The sequence below is a fragment of the Aulonocara sp. 'chitande type north' Nkhata Bay genome, linkage group LG1, assembly GCF_057382095.1.
Source record: "Aulonocara sp. 'chitande type north' Nkhata Bay isolate Kocher_YH1m ecotype deep benthic linkage group LG1, A_spYH_male_GT1.1, whole genome shotgun sequence".
Classification (NCBI taxonomy): domain Eukaryota; kingdom Metazoa; phylum Chordata; class Actinopteri; order Cichliformes; family Cichlidae; genus Aulonocara; species Aulonocara sp. 'chitande type north' Nkhata Bay.
In genome coordinates this window covers 8,976,265-8,995,609 of record NC_141344.1, presented here as the reverse complement: position 1 = coordinate 8,995,609, position 19,345 = coordinate 8,976,265, and the positions used below count along the sequence as shown (strand labels likewise).

General features: G+C 39.2%; 3 protein-coding genes across 4 annotated transcripts in view; 1 reads left to right on the top strand and 2 right to left on the bottom strand.

Annotated features, from left to right (window-relative positions):
• garre1 (granule associated Rac and RHOG effector 1) overlaps positions 1 to 2,798 on the top strand; it is a 41,472-nt gene extending 38,674 nt beyond the window's left edge. For both annotated transcript variants that reach the window (XM_086259758.1, XM_086259669.1), the window contains one exon: positions 691 to 2,798. In XM_086259758.1, the coding sequence (XP_086115884.1) occupies positions 691 to 1,011 (321 nt within the window). In that variant the 3' untranslated portion in view covers positions 1,012 to 2,798. The remainder of the gene's footprint in view (positions 1 to 690) is intronic.
• A 987-nt stretch (positions 2,799 to 3,785) lies between these two features.
• On the bottom strand, positions 3,786 to 5,191 carry ss18l2 (ss18, like 2). The gene is made up of 4 exons (XM_086260017.1): positions 4,847 to 5,191; positions 4,439 to 4,515; positions 4,271 to 4,355; positions 3,786 to 4,182 (listed from the first exon to the last, which is right to left on the bottom strand). The coding sequence occupies exons 1-4, from the start codon at positions 4,913 to 4,915 to the stop codon at positions 4,120 to 4,122; spliced, it is 294 nt and encodes a 97-aa protein (XP_086116143.1). The 5' UTR covers positions 4,916 to 5,191; the 3' UTR covers positions 3,786 to 4,119.
• Positions 5,192 to 9,009: 3,818 nt separating this feature from the next.
• lsm14ab (LSM14A mRNA processing body assembly factor b) lies at positions 9,010 to 19,091 on the bottom strand. The gene is made up of 9 exons (XM_086259535.1): positions 18,753 to 19,091; positions 17,983 to 18,146; positions 17,029 to 17,179; positions 14,816 to 14,998; positions 14,250 to 14,330; positions 13,776 to 13,955; positions 13,507 to 13,654; positions 11,303 to 11,543; positions 9,010 to 10,839 (listed from the first exon to the last, which is right to left on the bottom strand). The coding sequence occupies exons 1-9, from the start codon at positions 18,874 to 18,876 to the stop codon at positions 10,816 to 10,818; spliced, it is 1,296 nt and encodes a 431-aa protein (XP_086115661.1). The 5' UTR covers positions 18,877 to 19,091; the 3' UTR covers positions 9,010 to 10,815.
• Between the last annotated feature and the right edge of the window lie 254 nt (positions 19,092 to 19,345).

Genomic DNA, 19,345 nt, shown 5'->3' with positions numbered 1-19,345 from the left:
GCTGCTATGAGTCCTAAATGTCTAGGTATCAGCTGAACTACACCCAGATCATACTTTTATGCAATACCTGTTTGTACCACAGGATTCTGCAATGAGTCTGTGTAACATCCGTATAACCAGGCAGGTCATTAATGGTAGCACACAGTGGATGTAGCCACCGTGACATCATGGATTGGTTAGGGAAGTCCCGTTATGAAGCGTTTTCAAGCAAGGGTAGGAATTGGCTCCAGAAGTGCATAATAGACTGCTGTGAACATTCCCATGAAATCCTCCTTTCTGACTCTTGGAATTACCTGGATTTACAAAATGAGCCTAATATTCTGTTTAATATGATCTGAAAGTAGTGATTGAGATTATAAAGTCACCAGGAAAATACTGAAGTCACAAATGTCAGATTAAGTCACGTTCACTTCCTCTTCATTCTCAAACCCAGAAGCTACATCCGTGTTTTACACACATACATTAAAAGATGGCTGTTGAGAGAAAAATTACAGTCTAGGAAAAGCCAAAACCTCTTGAGGAGATTGGGGTAGGGCTGTAAATTAAAAGAGCAGGAGCACTGGTGAAATGCTGCCCCCTGGTGGGGAAGGTTTAGAAACAGTTAGCAGAAGATGATTACAAAAACGCCTTTAACCATTTCTACTATTTTTGATTGCATGTTGACTCGTCATGTTCCGGCCTCCTCCACAGGACAGCAAAACTAAAACTTGGCCTCCCAAAGCACCGTGGCAACACTCCACCCACACCAACACCATGCCCAATCCCAGTTCTTCCTTGTACCAGATGAACATCCCTCCTTCTTCCCAGTGGGGCGACTCCATGCCAATGCTCCAGTCTCCCGTGTGGTCTACTGCCAGCGACTGCTCCCCCTCCACCGGCATCTCCTCTGGTTTTCCGTTCACCCAGCAGCAGCAGCAGCAGCAACAGCAGCAACATAAACCGATGACCAAGGGCTTTAAATCCTTCCCCGTCAAGCATGAGCACAGACCCTCCTACCTTCACCAGTACTGATCCCGATCTAATGTCTAACGAGTCCACGGTGAAGTGCCACAGAGGACCCGTAGCTCTGTTACATGAGCCACTGAGTGGGCCGAGCTACAGCCATTAAACTCCACACCCAGCGAATTGGAAAATTTCAAAAGCCTCACAGGCAACGTAAAGTATACACACTGGCTCGACATTTTTTTGTATCTATATTTTTCCATGTCAAACATCCCCATCAGAAAAAGATGTATTTTGAAGTTTTTCAAACTGCCATGTTTTAACCATGAAAGGTGCGCATGTCGTGCTGGCAGCAGTTAGTCAGGTGGTCGTTTCTCTGTCTGTCGAGCAGAAATTTCCTCAGACAAGAGCTGGAGACGTGCAAAGCCGTCACCCACTTGCTTCTGCAGCTAAAAGTGTAAGTGTGTGTGTGTGTGTGTGTGTGTGTGTGTGTGTGTGTGTGTGTGTGTGTGTGTGTGTGTGTGTGTGGAGGGGATTACAAGGGGGCAGGGGCTTAAAATGCTCTCATTTTGCCCGTAATAAATATACTGTGTCTACATAGCTGTAACTGCCAAATCTCATGCAAGATGACCCAGAATACAGCTACCATCTACTGTTTCATAGCTTGTAAAATAGTGAAGTTGAAATATAAATATTTAGTACTTTTTATTAAGAGGCTTTGAGCAGGCTCAGCATAAATATAGTAAGTCACTGCAGAGGTGTAATTTGAGAGAAATACACTACTTTTTCAACAACTGACCAGAGTTAAGAGTTATAGCAGTAACTATGTGCCATGTTGGTATCGATAGCACTTGCAGAATATTATTTCCAACCAAAGCGTTGTTCGGAAGACGAATGGTGCTGAAGAGATGAGAGGCAGTCTGAGATTATTGATCAACATGAAGTTAAACACCCTACTAGATGTGAGCATTAGGGAACATCTTCATTTCCTCTTCTCTAATTGGCAGTTGTTGGCTCCAGATTGACACTAACTCCCATAAACCTAACGTTTCTTCTTTGTTTAATAACACAATATTTTTTGTGTACAATTATTGACAGTATTAATCTTATTTTTGTATTTTCTTACATGTTATACCATACTGTATGTTAGTATTCCTGCAGACATATTACATAAAACATTATTTTCCACCTCCCAATATGTGAAAAAAGCACATGTTTTTCCTACAGAGTTTAACTACAGCATCGATCTATAAAGGTTACCAAATACGCCATGCTAAACACTAAAACATTGTGTAACGAGGGTGGGTTTTTTGTTGTTGTTGTTTTGTTTTTTCAAGCCCTTGTTTCCTCCGTTCCTATGGCAGTGGGCTGTATTTAAAAGCCCAGAATGTTATCTTTTTGTGATGTTTGCGGATGCCAATGTTGCCTGTATTTATGAAATGACACCATGTTTTCAGAAAACTAACATACTTAACATGTTTACAGAGAATTGTTTGCTGTATATACATATAAATATATATCTTTTTATAGTTAATGTGCTTTGCACAATCAAGATATAGGGTTTGTTGCTTTTTGTCTGTGTTATCTCCCTAACTGTTGCAGCCTTTTTTAAGACATCAGTACAGACCTTGGACTGTAACTGTTAGCTTCTCAGCTGTGTCAAATGGTTTACTAGTGGCTTCTAAAAAAAACACAAAAAAAGAGAAAAATAATAATAAAAACATGTTGCCCTGATAGAAGATATGAAGGGGGGCTGCTTGGCTTATGTTGCTTATTGTTCTCTTGAGCTGGCAACTGAATCTTTCCAAGTGTACCAGCAATGCAAAAAATAAATAAAAATAACTAGCAATTCAAAATGCTGTTGTTTTTTTAAATTTTTTTTTTTTTTTTTAAACATAAGTCTCTTGCTGGTTTTCATTTTTTTCCTCCCGCTTACTTCACCTATCGTCTGCTTTTTATCTGGGCCTGGATTACAGGGACTGCAGTCTAAACAGACCTCCTCCTTCACAGCTGTGTGCTCCAGCGCCAAATGGAGAAAACACACAGCCATTCCTAAGCCAGGCAAAAGATATCTCTCCAGCATGTCCAAGACACAAAACAAGACAAGGAAGCTTTCTTAATCGAGATACAGTTGACCCTCAAAATTTACGGGGGTTACATTCCTTTAAAAAACTGCAAATTCTGGATGTGGTTCAAAAAAAGCCTTTTTTTTTTCTTTTTTTTTAAATTTAAGGTTAGTTTAAACCCTAAATATGCTTTTGTGTGGCATCTTATGGCTTTTAGAACAAAACGAACAACATGCAGATAGCTACACGCAGAGATGCATTAAGGAGAGCTGAATTACGCTCTCGGATTGGCTACTTTCTGCCTCTGAATGGTATCTCACCATCTCAAACAAAGATATCCTTTGAAACAAAACTGCAACTTTGTGGGGGAATACTGTAGCCTGTGTTGTTAGTTTCTGTATAATGTAACTTGGATATATGTAGGTGTGGTAGCTTTCAAGTTGTAGCTCAAGGCCTCAGAGAGGAAAGAAAAACAGCTGGGGTGTTCTAAACCAGAGTGATAAAAGATGCTCCTGCTGAAAGCATTTAAGTGGATGTGAACTCTACACCTCAGGTTTACTATAACTGCAAGCCCTTGTGAAACCCTACACCTGATGTGCCCCTTCCTTATAAATTTAAGTACCTAGTGCTGTTAACACACCTTTCACAGATATGAATGCTGAGGAAGGTGTTGGGTTGACTATAGGTTGTACAGATTCTGCAGAATAATTCAGGCGTAACAGGGGAATAGTGTGCATCAATACAATATAAAATCTGAAGAGACAAAAAGCACTCATGACTAGTGCAAATAAAATTTTATTTTGTTTCCAATTTTGTCCGCAGATATCCAGCTCGACCCTGAAATGGTTTACGTCACTGAAAATGGTTCATACTGAAAACAGTTTTTTTGTTGTGAGATCATTCTCGACTGGCAGGGTGCTTTGAGAGGGCATTTTCTGCCAAGGCTAGAGACCTTTTTCCTGACAAATAACAGGAGGTGGATCCTTTGCTTTCATTGTCCATATCTCCAAGTTTTGTGAACTCCACCTTGGCAGTTTCTGTGCAATTATGCTGTCAAATGACCACAATCACATGCTTCTGAGGAAGAATGCAGCTGTCACAGAAACTGCAATCAGCTGCCCTCTGTGTGCCCATTCACAGCTGCTGCTGAAGCTGATGTGTCATTAGATGTGCACTAGAAACGAAGACAATAATAGAGCATTAGAAACAAGCCACCTCCATCCTCATTATTACTGCTGCTTCTGTGTCTGGGCTGTGTTTACATTTGATGTGGAAGCTGCACTGTCGGGACTTGCATCAGCTATGGTTGCCAGGTAGACAATGTTGCGATGCAGAATCTGTTGGTATCTGTTGGAAAATGGAAAAAAATAAATAACAACACTATGAAGTCAATCAACAGCATTAGTGGAGGAGAGGTTTGTGTAACTTACTGCACACACTCGACCGCGCGTCCTTTCTGCATGTACTCTGTAATGCATCTGATCAGTTGATCGTTTTCATCCAGTAACTGGAACAAAGCAGAGAATCCGGCAGGACCAGAGAGAAATTTAGAGAGCGTAAAGCCACTTACAGCAAAAAATGACAAAGGTTTTCACGGAGTATTGAACCATGTTAATTAGATAAGGCCCTACCACAACCACTTTTAACATTTTTTCTAAACCCGTCACCGGGACAAGTCCGTGTAAAAAGTCAACAGCCAAATGCGAAAAGGTTACCAATTTCCCCCCCAAATAAGGGTGAACGTATAAACCTGTTAGCAAGCTAATTGCTAATCCAAGAACGATCGAGTCATAAAAACAACGTAAAAGCTTCTAAAATATACGTTCTTGGTGTCTTACCCTCTGTATCGTCTCTTGGTTGACTGTAGCTTTTCCTCTGAGTTTCTTTGGTACAAACACAATCGACATGTTTAATTTAATCCTACTACAACGATTTCGCTTTTACGACGCCAGCTGACCGGAGAGCTTCTTCTTCGTGGGACGTATTATGTTCGACTCACACACGGGGAGGCAGGCACAGCCCAGCGGCCGAGGGAAACGTCAGTGGCGGGAGCCGACCAAAGATGATATGTGCAGAAAGATGGAGCACTCCATTGCATCGAAGGCTGAACGCTAGATTAAAGAAGCTCGTTTCCGCCACTGAAAAGACGTACTATCGCATTGTTTAAAAAAAAATTAGATAACCTAAAAATTGTAGTTTTTAAGTCGAACTTTAAATAAATTAATTGAAATTTTGACTTAGGAATCTCCAAGTTTGTTGCAGGTTTTGATAGATTAACAATAAACTGGGGAGGAACTGTCAGGTGTTCAGCTTGATAAAGATGTCTTTCACGTGCATGTATGTGTATTTGCATATACACTCATTTGATTAGGTACTAGTGATGGGATTTCCGGCTCTTTCGGCTTGGCTCACTAAAAAGAGTCGGATTTTTCGGCTCCCAACTGGCTCTTCAGGTTGTTTTGTTGCTTTAATTAATTTATTATTAACAATAATATAAAATTATGCACAAAAGGAATTACTAATGTAAAAAAAAGTGGTTTTATTTATATATATTTATATATAAATATATGCGGTGGCCCCTAGAGACAAAGCACATACACGTAAAAACTCCAAAAAGCATGTACAAATTCCAAAACACATTTCTAGCGTTAACTGACCTTCCAAAACAGAGCTACCTAGATCACTTAAATTGCACAATTGAAAGCATATGTGTATTGTTTGTGTATTTATACACAAGCATTCATATATATTCAAATAATTTAAAAAAAATGTTCATTTACCTGTTACTACCACACACCAAATCCGTTCGTTGGTACTTCCTGGCTTGTGTAGCCACTAGGTAACAAAAGCTCAACACTGCGCCTAGCTTTCTGGAGCACTTCTGTTGTCTTTTGTAAATGTCTTGGAGTTTGTACCTGAGTTTTTAAGTGTTTTAGAGTGTGTACGTGCTTCGGAGTTTGTACGTGCTATGGAGTTTTTAAGTGTTTTGGAGTTTTTACGTGTTTTGGAGTTTGTATGTGCTTTGTCTCTAGGGGGCCACCATAAATATACTTTTATTTATTCACTCCACATAAAATATAATAAATAAATCATATAATACAAAAAACAACTATTCACATTTCAATTTTTAACTATTTAAATTTTCAGCTTTTTCCTTTTAAACAAATTTTAAGTGAAACAACACAAAACACTGCAAACCACAACACAGTTAAATATAAATTAAATTATGAAAACAAAAAGAAGATGCATATTCTCTCTCATATGGGCCTGCATGAATAAACTTTTTGAATCCTTTATCATCTGCAACTGAAAATAGTTGTGGATGATTAGTATACCTTTCTAATGTGACGTTGTTGTCCCTGGCTCTCTTTCTTTCTCTCTCCCTCCAGCTCTGTTCCTGTGCTACTGAGAGTGTAACTACCGCCCCTCCCCCCCTCTTCCCAGCGCAAAGCACAAGGCTGGCGTGCAGAGTGAAGCGGAAAAAAGTGCAAGAGAGAGGGTGAGAGACAGAAGGAAAAAAACCAAGATTCCCAATAAGGAGCCGGCTCGAGTCGTTCACTTCAAAGAATCGGCTCTAAGAGCCGTTTCGTTCGCGACCGACACATCACTATTAGGTATGCCTGATCCACTGTTTGTTTACCAAATATGTAACTAACACACACACACACACACACACACACACACACACACACACACACACACACACACACACAAAACAAAGACACACTTTAGAATGCTTGAACGCTCCTTGATAGGACCTACATGTGATATATTATAGTGCTTAAAAGGACCTTGAACTGACAGCAACCAAGAAAACATTGGAAAAGTTTTGATAGAGTTTTACAACAACAACCAAAACCATTTTCAAACGTTTCTCACCAATTTAAGAGCAAAAAAACACATTTCACCATGTCATGTGAAATATTTGAAGGGAGCATTTTGGGAAACCACTACAAGGTAGAAGCTTTTCTTGGAGAAGGCACCTTTGGTCTCGTAACCAAATGTCAAAATACAAAAACCAAGCAAGCAGTGGCTATTAAAATCAACAAGAGCAAACCTGAAATTTTGCAACAGGCAAGGTGGCAGGTATGTCCTCTGTGTGCAGCGATTCCTGGTACCATTGTGCAGACGATTTGGTATAGAGCACCCGAAGTTATGCTTCATATTCCATATAATGAAGCAATTGACATGTGGCCTCTGAGCCGGCTAGCTGTGGAGCTTGCTACAGGGTTGCCACTCTACCCTGGGAAAATGGATTATGATGTTTTAAAATCCATCACAGACACTCAGGGCCAGCCACCAGACTATATTCTAGACTGTAGCATGGCCACAGAATATTATTTCAGAAAAAACGACCACAGCGAACAGCACTGGACATTTAAGACAGAAGAGCAATTTCAGTATGAGACAGGATACCAATCCAAGGACACTCGACATATAACACTGCAGCATCTTGATGACCTCAAACGAGTAATCACAGTTAGAACAGGACCTGAAAGTGGCACAGATTTATTGGTCAGCCTGATTAAACAGATGTTGGCCTTGCTTGCAAACCAGCGCATCAAACCCTTGGAGGTTCTCAAGCATCCCTTTTTTGACCCTGGCCTGAGAGTTCCCCCTGCATTAAAATGAGGAGCAGAGGGGGACACAAGTCTCCAGCATTGCTTCTTTGACCCCAGACAAAAGTGACAAAACCACAAGTAGGGGTTGGAAAAGGTAATCAACAGCAGAAATACAGTGCAAACAATGCAAATCCAATACTCCTTTAAACCTGATAACAACAGCTTAATATTTTAACAAAAAAATAATCAACTTGCTCCAATATTTATCACCTTGGCTTTTTTTTTTTTTTTAATTTTCACTCCCTCCACCCCAACCAGTCACGGCAGATGGCTGTCCCTTCCTGAGCCTGGTTCTGCTGGACATTTCTTCCTATTACAAGGGAGTTTTTTCTCCCCACTGTAACTTAATGCTTGCTCATAGGGAATCCTCTGATTGTTGGAGTGGCCAATATTGTAGGACAGGGGTCTCAAACTCCAGTCCTCAAGAACTACTGTGCAGGCTGCAGGTTTGACAGGAAGAGTTGGAGTAAGAGAGCCATTGCTAAGAGGTCAGAATAAGGCAGAGAGGCTTGCCTGGGCCATGAAACACCACCATCGGACTACTGAAGACTGGAAGAAGGTATTAGGGACTAATGAATCAAAATTTGAAATCTTCAGTTCATCACTCAGGATCTTTGTACGCTGTCGGGTAGGTGAAAGGATGGTTCCACTGTGTGTGGCATCAACTATCAAACATGGAGGCGGAAGTGTGATGTCTCAGGCTGTTTTGGACCCAAGAGCTTGAAAAAGAAGGAAACTGGACTTGTGTAAATTTGCAAAGATGTTTCATCTCTCATTCGATTTCCCAGGAATAATGTTTAAATTGTAGATCATCCTTTGTTTTATTCTTTATGCTGCTGTAGTAGTAATTTTAATTGCAAGATTAACTGAAATGTCCTAATTACCAAAGAAAGTCATGTCTCAAACCTATCAAGCTGACAGAATCTGACTTTAGATCAGCGGTTTCTGAAACAGCCCAGAGGATCTATATATTTGATATCTACCTAATCAGGTGAGCAGTGGGTGAATATTCTTTTATCATGAATTTTTTTTTTTAAAAATTTGATCTTTTATTGACCATCGTATCAAAGAAAAGCAAATCTGCATGTGAGTTGTGTGTATTTGCTATGTCAACCATTTTTGCTATTTATTGCTTAATAATGCCAATTGCTGTGCAATAATAATGTAAAGACTCCAAACATGTATCAAATATGAGAAACCGTGTTAAGGCCTTTTTTTTTTTAATGTTCTAATAGGCAAGTTCTTTAAAAATACAACCTTACAGACTGCGCCCGTGAGTGTGTACAGGAACTTCTGCAACAAAGGATGACCTAGATGCAACTCACTGCAGGATTTGTGGGAAAAATGTAGGGTCACGTGGAAAACAAAAAACCAAGACGTAAATCGTACAACTCTTTATTTTATGTAAAAACTCCATTTTGCTTCTCAAGAAAACTATTCCTGTTTTACAATTCCAGTGACTGGAAGCAGTAGCAAACATATGAAAACATGTCAGTTGTGAATCGTTCAGTAATATTTTGTCTCAAATTTAATCCTGCTGGTTATTGAGAAAGCCCCTATAGAATGATGCTTTTTACGACTACCATGCAGTGATCGGCTGTCTGTGATTAATCCGGTTAAACGGCCCACTTTCACCTGAACTGTTCTGTTCTAAACAACCAAAGCTACGGGAAAGGATCTATTTCACCTTGTAGTGCTTTTGATACTTGTCTGAAAAGGTAACCTTTTCGTTAAAGGGAGAGCTGTACAAAAACCCACCACTCTGAAGGCACTCCCTAAAGCACTAAATCAGAGCCAAAAAGAAAAAGAGGCATCCCACCACATCCAGTTCTTGTCCCTTTGTTCAAAGTCAATAAAAATAAATTCACTTCAGAGAACAATCACACTGACCACAATGCAACAAGAGCGCTACAAACAAGCTGGAAGGCTGACACCTATCAGCATCGCTGTCATTTGTTTGAACATATGCTTTGAGACATCATTTAATCCACAATATTTCCCATTTTCAGTAAATAATCTGACACAGCTGAGTGTAGTAACAGTAGGGAGGGTGGGGGAGACGACAATTCAGAGGACAACACTGTAAGACAATTCAAAAGTAAGCTGAAATTAACAGAGGACTCCACATGTTTGGGACATTTAACAGGTACTTAAATGATAACACATACTTCTGGCAGACAATCAGTTTAGCTCAAACACGTCATTGTTTTGGGTTTTTTGTCAGTTTTAACCTGTTTAGGTGTCCTTCCCTACAGGAAAAACAAAACACCTTCTACAGATTTTACTAATAATGAATATTTCCTCAAAAAAGGTACAAATAACAGGAAACTGTTAAAAAAAAAAAAAATTTAAAAAAAGAAATACGGCAGTCAACATATACATCTATACCTAATATGCTGTAAACTGCATATATCAAATGAATGGCTGCACTAGGCTGCCAACCTAAAGCTGAAAGAATTCATCTGATTTATGAGGACTGACTGATCTACTTACTGAATACATACGTCTTAAAAACTAGGAGGGACTGGGGTTTTTTTGGTGGGCAATAAATTTGCTGTGGAGCAGGAAGAATAAAATGAGATCAGAATACATTCAGTAAAGTTCAGATTTTTGCTTTTTCAGCTGGCTTTGATCTCACTACATTTGAGAATGAATTAATGAAAAATAAAATGCTTAAAGTCGAGAAAGGATACTGAACACATGCGTCTGAGAGGAAAAAAAAAAAAAAAGTGCAACAGGTGATGAATTGAATATTGGTGTCAAAGAAATATATCAAACGGAGTCGAGGGGAACTGAAAAAAGATAAAATAAAGCTATCGATCACACCGACTGTGATCCGCTCACAGTATCAGAGGGCACTCTGGATACAGCATTCAATATCAAACAATACTGTAAATTAAGAGAACAAACTCCAAAACATGGTATATTTACACGTGTTCCTGTCCATCCGGTGACTGCTTATCAAACTAATATTTCTGGGGCAAAAAAACTAAACAAAAAACAAAAAGCCTCATTGTGAAGCTGAGAGAGGGAGCGGCACTCTCACTGCCTGAACAGTCCACCGTGGTGCTGGTGACCAACAAGATGTCTTCATTTTTTGTCTGTTGAATGCTGAGAAAATTTGTAGGATGAATATAATTTCATGATGACTGGCTACCATTCATCGTGGATCCATCACTGCAGTACTACGCAGCCACCTTGTTCTCCTTCTGCAAAAATGCAAAACAAAAGTTAATCATTTCTTCCAATCTGCTTTATTTGCTAGGAAAAAAAATACATGTGAGATCTTCAGAGAGCATAAGTGATGGACACAGCCTCGATGACACCTCACTGTTGAGCAAAAATCCTGGTACGATGCCTTAAGATGAACATTTTTGCTGTCATGATAACTGAAGAGCGAAGTCAAATGAAACTGGACTTTCACTCTTAGAATGGCCATATTTTACATAATGAACTTAATGTTTCAGACAATGTCCTTAAACTAGTGAGTTCTAAAGCTCATTGGGAAGGTGCCTACTGATATACTGAGTCTTTGTTGCTCACTGACCCCTACAAGACCACAAGGGTGGCCACTGAACAGAACACAATGCACTAGTAAATTGCAATTTACTTTTCACATCTGGAAGCTAAGTCCATCTTATACCGTCTATAATGAGTTCATAAAGGATTTACCCTGTATTCGAAATCAGAGAAATCCCGGCCTCCTCTGCCACCTCTGAATCCGCCTCTGAATCCAGGTGGAGCACCTCGGGGTGGTCCGAAGGAGCCTCTGCTTACCGGTCGCCCTCTGCCTCCACGAGGCCCCATGAAGCCTCGACCGCGGAAACCACCTCTTCCTCGGTTGTGCCTCAGAGGGATGCCGAATGTCTCAGCGTTCATTCGTCTCTCTTCAGCCCAGGTTGGCCTACGATCCCTGAGACACAGACATCAATAAGGATACAGATTTTTTTTTTTTTTTTTAAAGTCACATGAAAATAAATTTACACGACATAAAGCGAGGCATCACAGGCTAACATGAAATTTTTTTTAATCAAAAATTCATTAGAGAGTGAACAAACCAAGCATTAAGAACTAAAAAAAAAAAAAAAAGCGGCTGTACATTAGTGAAGTTCCAACTTTGAGCAGATGACAGAACATTAAAAAGTTGTTTTTTTTTTTTGGATTTTCCTGCACACACGAAAAACCCAAACATCTTTAGTGCTTCAGTGGGCGGCAATGGATGGACTAGTAGCAATTCGGTGTCCCATTCACATGCGAAGCCTCGACTAACATAGAAAAATTCTCCCTTTGGAAAAACCTCTTTCACTTGTTTTATTGAAAGAGATAGAAACAAAAGTCTTTCAGCGTATTGATTAAATACAAAGCATAGTTTATGCAGAGGCAGACTGCAGAATCTCCAGAGGGGCACAAAAAACACAGATTCTGACCTTTTTTTTTTTTCTTAAGTGCAGCTCTACACATCTTTGAAGAACCTTGCTGACAGTTCACATGCCAAATCTGCTTGTTGTGTAAATCTCGATTTTTTATTTTATTTATTTTTTTAATATATAATCTGGCCGGGCTGAAAACACAAGTGTATCTTTTTAAATCTATTATGACTACATGTGAGACTTCACATGAGAGATATAGACGGTGCAACTCTCAGATAAAATGAAGTGCTCTGTGACTTTCTTTTTTCAGTTTCTATTAGGGCTGCTCAATTAATCGAATTTTAATCTCGATTACGATCTGGGCTTTCAACGATCATTAAAAATAACTGAGCCGATTATTAGCCCCTCCCTCATGCTTTACTCTCGCGCTGCTCCGTGTGGCAAATCGAGCGCACCTCTCTGCATTTCGAACACGTGTCACAACAATTAAGAGCAGCGGTCCCCAACCTTTTTTGCGCCACAGACCGGTTTATGCCCGACAATATTTTCATGGACCGGCCTTTAAGGTGTCGCGGATAAATACAAAATAAAACTAGTACCGGTACCGAAAAAAAGAAAATTTATTCATAACACATGTGAAAAGACCAAGGAAAACCGAGTAAACGATAAAAACTATAACAAAATAACGCCGAAAACCGATAAAAGCCCTGAAAACTATACATTTCACACCTGAGCCTCAACTCTCGCAACCCGGTACCAAACGACTCACGGACCGGTACCGGTCCGAGGCCCGGGGTTGGGGACCTCTGATTAAGAGGACCCGAGAGAAGCTCGGAAAGCTAAGCACAAGTTATTTGGAGAGGAGAGTGACTGCCGTTGATTGAAAAGAGAGGTAAAAAAACAAAAAACAAAAACCTTTAGTGGTGTGGAAACATTATGGGTTCGCGGAGTCAGACGTGACTTAAGTAGACATAGTGTGTAAACTTTGCTACAGTGCCGTAGCTGCACCACAGAGCAACACTGCAAAGTTCACTAAACATAGATGTTTACATTTTTCATATTGCAAACATTTGCACTGTTATCAGTATTTGCACACTATTTTATGACAGTCTTTAAAGTCATTACTCAATACATTGTTATTGTTAAATAAATATCGTCAAATAATCGAGATCTCAATTTCAGTGAAAATAATCGTGATTATCATTTTTGCCATAATCGAGCAGCCCTAGTTTCTATTATTCATGTACCAGTCAGAGTTGCAACACCAGTTGTTTAGAAGACTGCAGCAGGTTCACTCTTATCAAAAGTGGTTTTAGATGCCCTGTTTACAGGTCTGGGAAATTTTTCATTGCAGAATATTTAAAATTTGGTTTCCCTTATATTCGCTGAAAATAAATTCTACAGATGCGGTGACAAAACTTAAGTCACTCAAATCTTAACATGCCCTTGTGTAACTAATCCACCACAGAATAGATTAAAAATAAATAAATGGATGTATTGAGGTACCTGGTATCATCACAGGACAGGTTATCAAAGAAGGACTTTGACTTGTCATAGTAGCAGGTATTTATCACAGCCTCCTCTTCCTCAGCAGCACCTTCATTGGCTGGATGCTCTGATTCCTCTCCATTGAGTGCCTTTTCAGTTTTGTCATCTGTAGGAAGAAATGTTGTAAAATCAAACAACTTAAAATGGCAGAAATGTTCACATATGTATCATGGTATATTTAACCTCCAATTTTAGTTGCTGCAGTTTAGAACTTGTTTAAGTGGTACCTTTGAGTTTGAGCTTGTTCTGGAGCTCTTTGTCAATCTCGTCTTTGTGAAACTGGGCGTTGGCAGTCTCAAAGTCAAAGTCTTCGTCAAACTTCACTGTGCCATCCCTGCGCACATTTACTTTGCCTCTGCTGCGGTTTCCTCTTCCACGGCCACGGCGGTTAGAAGACTGAACACCAGCTGAGAAACAACAGAAACAAACTTAAGTATTAAACTTTAAAAAAGAAAAATAGTGCTTCCCACTTGATAAATTACAAAAGTACATTCTGAGGGAACTTTTGAGAATTGGCTGACGTGAAATTAGCCCAAAGCATTTCAGGAAAGGCACTGCCATCCCAACATGAATCCAATAAAGCTTTTCATTATATATTTAAATTTTCAAAGCTGAGTAGCTACAAAATAAAAAAGATGAACACATCAGTAAACAGCAGTAAGTGTTGTGGACATTACTGACTGAAGGTGCAAATTACTCACCACCTTGGCGCTTGTTGGGATCCCGGTTTTCAACTGCACCCTGCTCATTATCTGGCTGCGCTACCTTCGGAACCTCAGGAGCTGAACAGGAAAAGAAAATAGTCATCAATTTAACTTGGCAGGGCTTGGCACTGAGGAAGACAATAATATGAGCTTCAACTGCAGCATGGGTTCAGGTTTATTTGTATTTGTTAAAAAGAATAAATTCAGAAGTTAAACTCTAGTTTTTGGTTCTGTAGAGTAGCCATTACCAAACATAAGATCCAATTCAAACTTTAATCACTTTTGTCATCAAACAAGCCTTACACCTTGTTTATGACTTGCCTGATTAGGCTGATTCTCTATTAACAGCAGTATTTGATAGCCAGTGCTAAATTTTAGTTCTTTCCACACTAACAAGCTGATAATTAAAGACACCAGACAATTTGTATTCTTTACATCCTGTGGCTTTGCATTCTTAAAATAAATAAATAAAATGAATCAACATTACTGATTAATGTCTCTTTTGCTCTGTTATGAACTTACTACAAATAACTTTTTAAACCAGCCACAACCTACACTTTTACCTTTTCTCTGCTCCAGGAGGTCTGGAGGCTTCTGGATGCCAGTGGTGGTGGTTCTGGAAGCTGCTGCCCCTGTCTGACTCCGCTGTCCTGCAGGTGGAGCTGGGGCGGATGATGGTGGGGCCTTCACTGACTGTTCCAGGGTGGGACTCTTTCTTATAGAATCCAGCTGGGGACTAGTGCGTCCTGCAAACAAACAAACGGCAATTAGAAGCTGTTCCAAAGTAGCTGCTGTTATGGAGGGGGAAAAAAAAAAAAATTCACATTAAAAGTGTTAAGTGAAAAACATACTGTCCATTAAAGTCCTGCTTGTGAAGGACTCCACAGTGTAAGCATTTCCCTTGTATTTGTAATAGATTTGTGTGCAGTGTAAAACATTTTTGGAGTATTTGTGAGTAAAAGTAACCTTCACCCCAGTCTACTTAAAATATATAATACACGGTAGTAGTGAAGATGATTCTGTCAGAGCTGAATGATAAGCTTCAGCTACTCACACACTTCCATTTTACTGGCAGTGGATGACACAGATGTTCACTGACAAAAAGGTAAAAATCCAATCTGTACATTTAGAGAAAAAATCTTCACCAGTTTATTAGAAGTATGATGCATAACTGTCTTTGCTGTTTCCAGTTCAAAACACAATAGGGATCAGGTGTGTAGCAGGAAACTCAAAGCAGCATGCAGCTGTGCTCTATTCAAATGAGCAGGAATCAGGTGTTGCTCCAAATTTGCTTGAGAAACAGATGTTTAGCTTGTCTGAGGTCACTACGTAGCATTTAGACAGATATCAGCAATGAAAGATTTAACTGCATCTGCTACATTTCCATCCAAGAGAGTGTTTGGACAGGTTTGAACTTGAAAAACCTAATGCTTTTTAATGTGGTTTAGGGCTGCTCGATTATGGCAAAAATGATAATCACGATTATTTTCACTGAAATTGAGATCGCGATTATTTGACGATATTTATTTAACCCTTTAAGACCTACTATAGAACCAAGTCCACCAGAGCTTATATTATTTTTTTACATGTTGTAGTGCCATTTGTGGGAGCATTTCAAGTTGCTAAATAACTGTTATAGCCCATATTTTAATAATATGTATGCATTAAGTCCATAGTAACTACATTAATTGCAAAAAAGTGCAATAAACTACAAAAAAATTTATATTGTTTTTGTTTTGTTACATATATTTCTACTTGGAGAAATTTAAGAGGTTTATCCCTCAAAACTTTAAATACAAAAAAGTTGCAAAAAATAGTTTACAACAACAGGAAATTTATTTTGAGTGTCTTCATAGTTTTATCTTGGAGATACATCAATTTTTATATACTGCAGGAAAAACAAAAAAAACAATCCTATGATGCAAATTTGCAAAGAAAACAGCATGTGCATCAAAACAAACTATTTCCAGCAGTGCAAGCATCCCAGAAACTATTCAGAAAAGTCAAACATGACCAGTAGAGGTTTTTAAGGCCTACAAGTAAAAAACTACATTTCCGCGAAAATGACGTCACTTCCGGTTTCGGCCAGGAAATGGCGGACATGCGACAGTTCGCGCTGACGTCTGTTTCACTGTGGGAAGTGTTACGAACAGCTGATCGGATCGGCAAAGCGTGTTTCTGGAATATTATGTTTTTGTTCCTGCAAGCGCTTTTTATGCAATTTTTGCAAAGCTTTATGTGGAAGGAAACCGTGACCGAGGACAAGCTGATGGCATAAGATGTAAGTACAACTCCTCCGGTTTCATATGCAAAACAAATTATTGCGCTAGCTTACGTGGTTCAGGTTCTACAGGGATTTAAAAATAGTTACACAAAGCGGAGCATGCTGCTCTGACCGGATTTAAAGGGTTAACAATGACTTTAAAAAATAATATAAAATAGTGTGCAACACCACTGAAGTTTTTTTTTTTTACCTCTCTTTTCAACCAACAGCAGTCACTCTCCTCTCCAAATAACTTGTGCTTAGCTTTCCGAGCTTCCCTCGGGTCCTCTTAATCAGCGGTCTCCAACCTTTTTTGCGCCACGGACCGGTTTATGCCCGACAATATTTTCACGGACCGGCCTTTAAGGTGTCGCGGATAAATGAGGGAGGGGCTAATAATCGGCTCAGTCATTTTTAATGATCGTTGAAAGCCCAGATCGTAATCGTGATTAAAATTCGATTAATTGAGCAGCCCTAATGTGGTTGACTTGCTTATTTCACACAGCTCCTTACCAACTGCTCCAGTAGATCCAAACTGTTGAGAACCAATGGGTGCAACACCAAACTGGCTGTATGATGGGGCAGGAGCCCTGCTGAAAGGTGCATAGGACCCAGGAGCCTGGAATGATGGAGGTGCTGCAGCACTTGAGGATCCAATTGATGACTAGACAAACAAATATACATCCAGTTAAAAACATTACAAGACTTTTAAACATAGCTGTTGACCATGACTGAAAATACTATGATACGATTATAAATGTCTGATGCCTACATTTCAAAACAACAAATAACACAAAATGAATGGGCAACTGTTGGTTGGACACAAAGCTGTTAATAAACCTATGTACATCTTAGAAAGTGTTATCTAGAAGATAGATAAGATACCATATCTAGAAGGAAAAAGGCCTGACTCTACTTTGAATACACTTTATTTTAACAGACTCCTTTGTTTGTGAATCTGGTTTTCAGGGCTTCTACAACAAGTGGTCACTTTATTTTTTTGTTGCTTATTGTATTTTCTAATTGGTTTCTTTATTTTCTTAAAATGTGCAATAATTAAAAACATTGATAATCACTTATTTTCTGTAACAAAGAAAGAAAAAGCAGTAAAACAATAGTTGTCACTTTCTACCTGAATTTCTTTATAGTTGATCCTTGTAATACACAGGTGTTTGAAATAATGTTAACGATGGCCCTACAGCAAAGTTCCTTTAAAGCAAGCTTTGCAACTCAAAATGCCACTAGGCAATTATTTCAGTAATTATTTTGAATGATTACCTCAATTGCTATTATTTAATTATAAAATCACACACACAAAAACTCTACATACAGAATAATTAGTGAGTGTCTCTCCCTTATGTCTCAATAAAGCCATGCCTGTGCCACCATGAGCTAGCATACAAGAAGCCTTAAAGAAAAGCCTTTATACAGCTGTTTTATAGTAATGGAACGCACCAATTGACTTACTTGGACTATGGCAGGGTCCTGCGGCAGGGCACTGGTGGCTTTTGGTGGCTCACAAACTGTTAGGTCTTTAATATCACTTCCTCGGAAGATGATGTACTCAAAGACCTCATCCCGAGGAGGAATAGGCCTGTCAGTGGGCCGATCCTCAGTGCCAAAGGAGCGAACTGTAGGGAAAACTCACAGGTTAACTTACACGACTTTACTTTTATTAATTAAGGAGGAGAATTTCCTTGCGTTAAGAACAAACACTGTTGACTTCACATTAACTTTCAATGTTAGAACTGAATATTATGAATTAGCGTTGAAATAAAGACTAAAGAAAACAGACGCCTCAAGTTATATCAATTTTTGTTAACCACATTGTTCAAAATAAATTCCACATAATATGAGCTCGAGATAAAGTTAGTACTCTTCCCATACGCACAGTCTACCAGGTCTTAGCGATACTGTCAGACAAGAGTATTATAATCAGAGTTTCTAAAACGCATGTTAAAAAATAAACACTAAAAAGAGCCAATAAGCCGCAATTAATGCTTTAACAAGGTATATCTGGTGGTAATTATGTGTCACTTGGTGCACATCATTTGACTTTACCACAATTACAACGTAAACAAAGGACTACAGCGCTTAACTATAGCGCCAGTTAGCTCTGTTGGCTAACTAAAAAGCTAACCAACAAAGCCAAATACCCTAAAAAATGCTGTTCTCCTTCGCTTAACACTTTTACGCTCTTTGAGTCTTGTATTCCCTCTCTGTGTGCCTTAACTTACCTTTAGCGAGAGCTACAGTCGAGTTTTCTGTGTCAATCGTGTACAAAATTCCTTCATAGCGGATCTCGGCCTTGGAGATGAGGCTAATTTTGCTGCCGAGGTACGGTGTCCCTCCTCCGCTCATCTTCGTCCTTTAACTTTATTTACACGCGTACTTCCGAAGAAAACGTTTTGTGTCACACGAAGCGTCGGATGCGTTCTTTTCAGACCTGCAATTCTCAGACTACATAACATATATCGTCAAACGACACTATGAATCCCGCTCGCAACTGATCTCTACCACGACATGGCCGTTTTCATTTTCCTTCCCCTGCCGCAAAGGATTTTGGGAGATAGGTAGAGGCCTAGTCAACTAAAGTCGCCTCCTTTTCCTCTTCCATCCCTTCCACTGTTTCCTTTGCTTACAAATAGAAACGAATGATGTGACAAATATATTTTTAGCGGTACTAACATTTTCGATACAGTTTTGGCTTTTATTTTGTAATTATTATAATAACATTTCCTCAAAGGGATTAAATAAGTCACTAAATAAGGATACTTAATACAGGTTTGAAATTTAACCACACAATAATCTCACGATATTACACGAGATT

Excerpts from the sequence above, each read along its gene's own strand:
- ss18l2 (XM_086260017.1), bottom strand. The coding sequence starts at position 4,915 with ATGTCGATTGTGTTTGTACCAAAGAAACTCAGAGGAAAAGCTACAGTC. Across the intron at positions 4,356-4,438 it reads CGCGCGGTCGAGTGTGTGCA|ATACCAACAGATTCTGCATC; the intron begins GTAAGTTACACA and ends ATTTTCCAACAG. Across the intron at positions 4,183-4,270 it reads GTGCAGCTTCCACATCAAAT|TGCACATCTAATGACACATC; the intron begins GTAAACACAGCC and ends CTTCGTTTCTAG.
- lsm14ab (XM_086259535.1), bottom strand. The coding sequence starts at position 18,876 with ATGAGCGGAGGAGGGACACCGTACCTCGGCAGCAAAATTAGCCTCATC. Across the intron at positions 13,655-13,775 it reads GAACAAGCTCAAACTCAAAG|ATGACAAAACTGAAAAGGCA; the intron begins GTACCACTTAAA and ends TTCTTCCTACAG. Across the intron at positions 11,544-13,506 it reads CTGTCCTGTGATGATACCAG|GGATCGTAGGCCAACCTGGG; the intron begins GTACCTCAATAC and ends TCTGTGTCTCAG.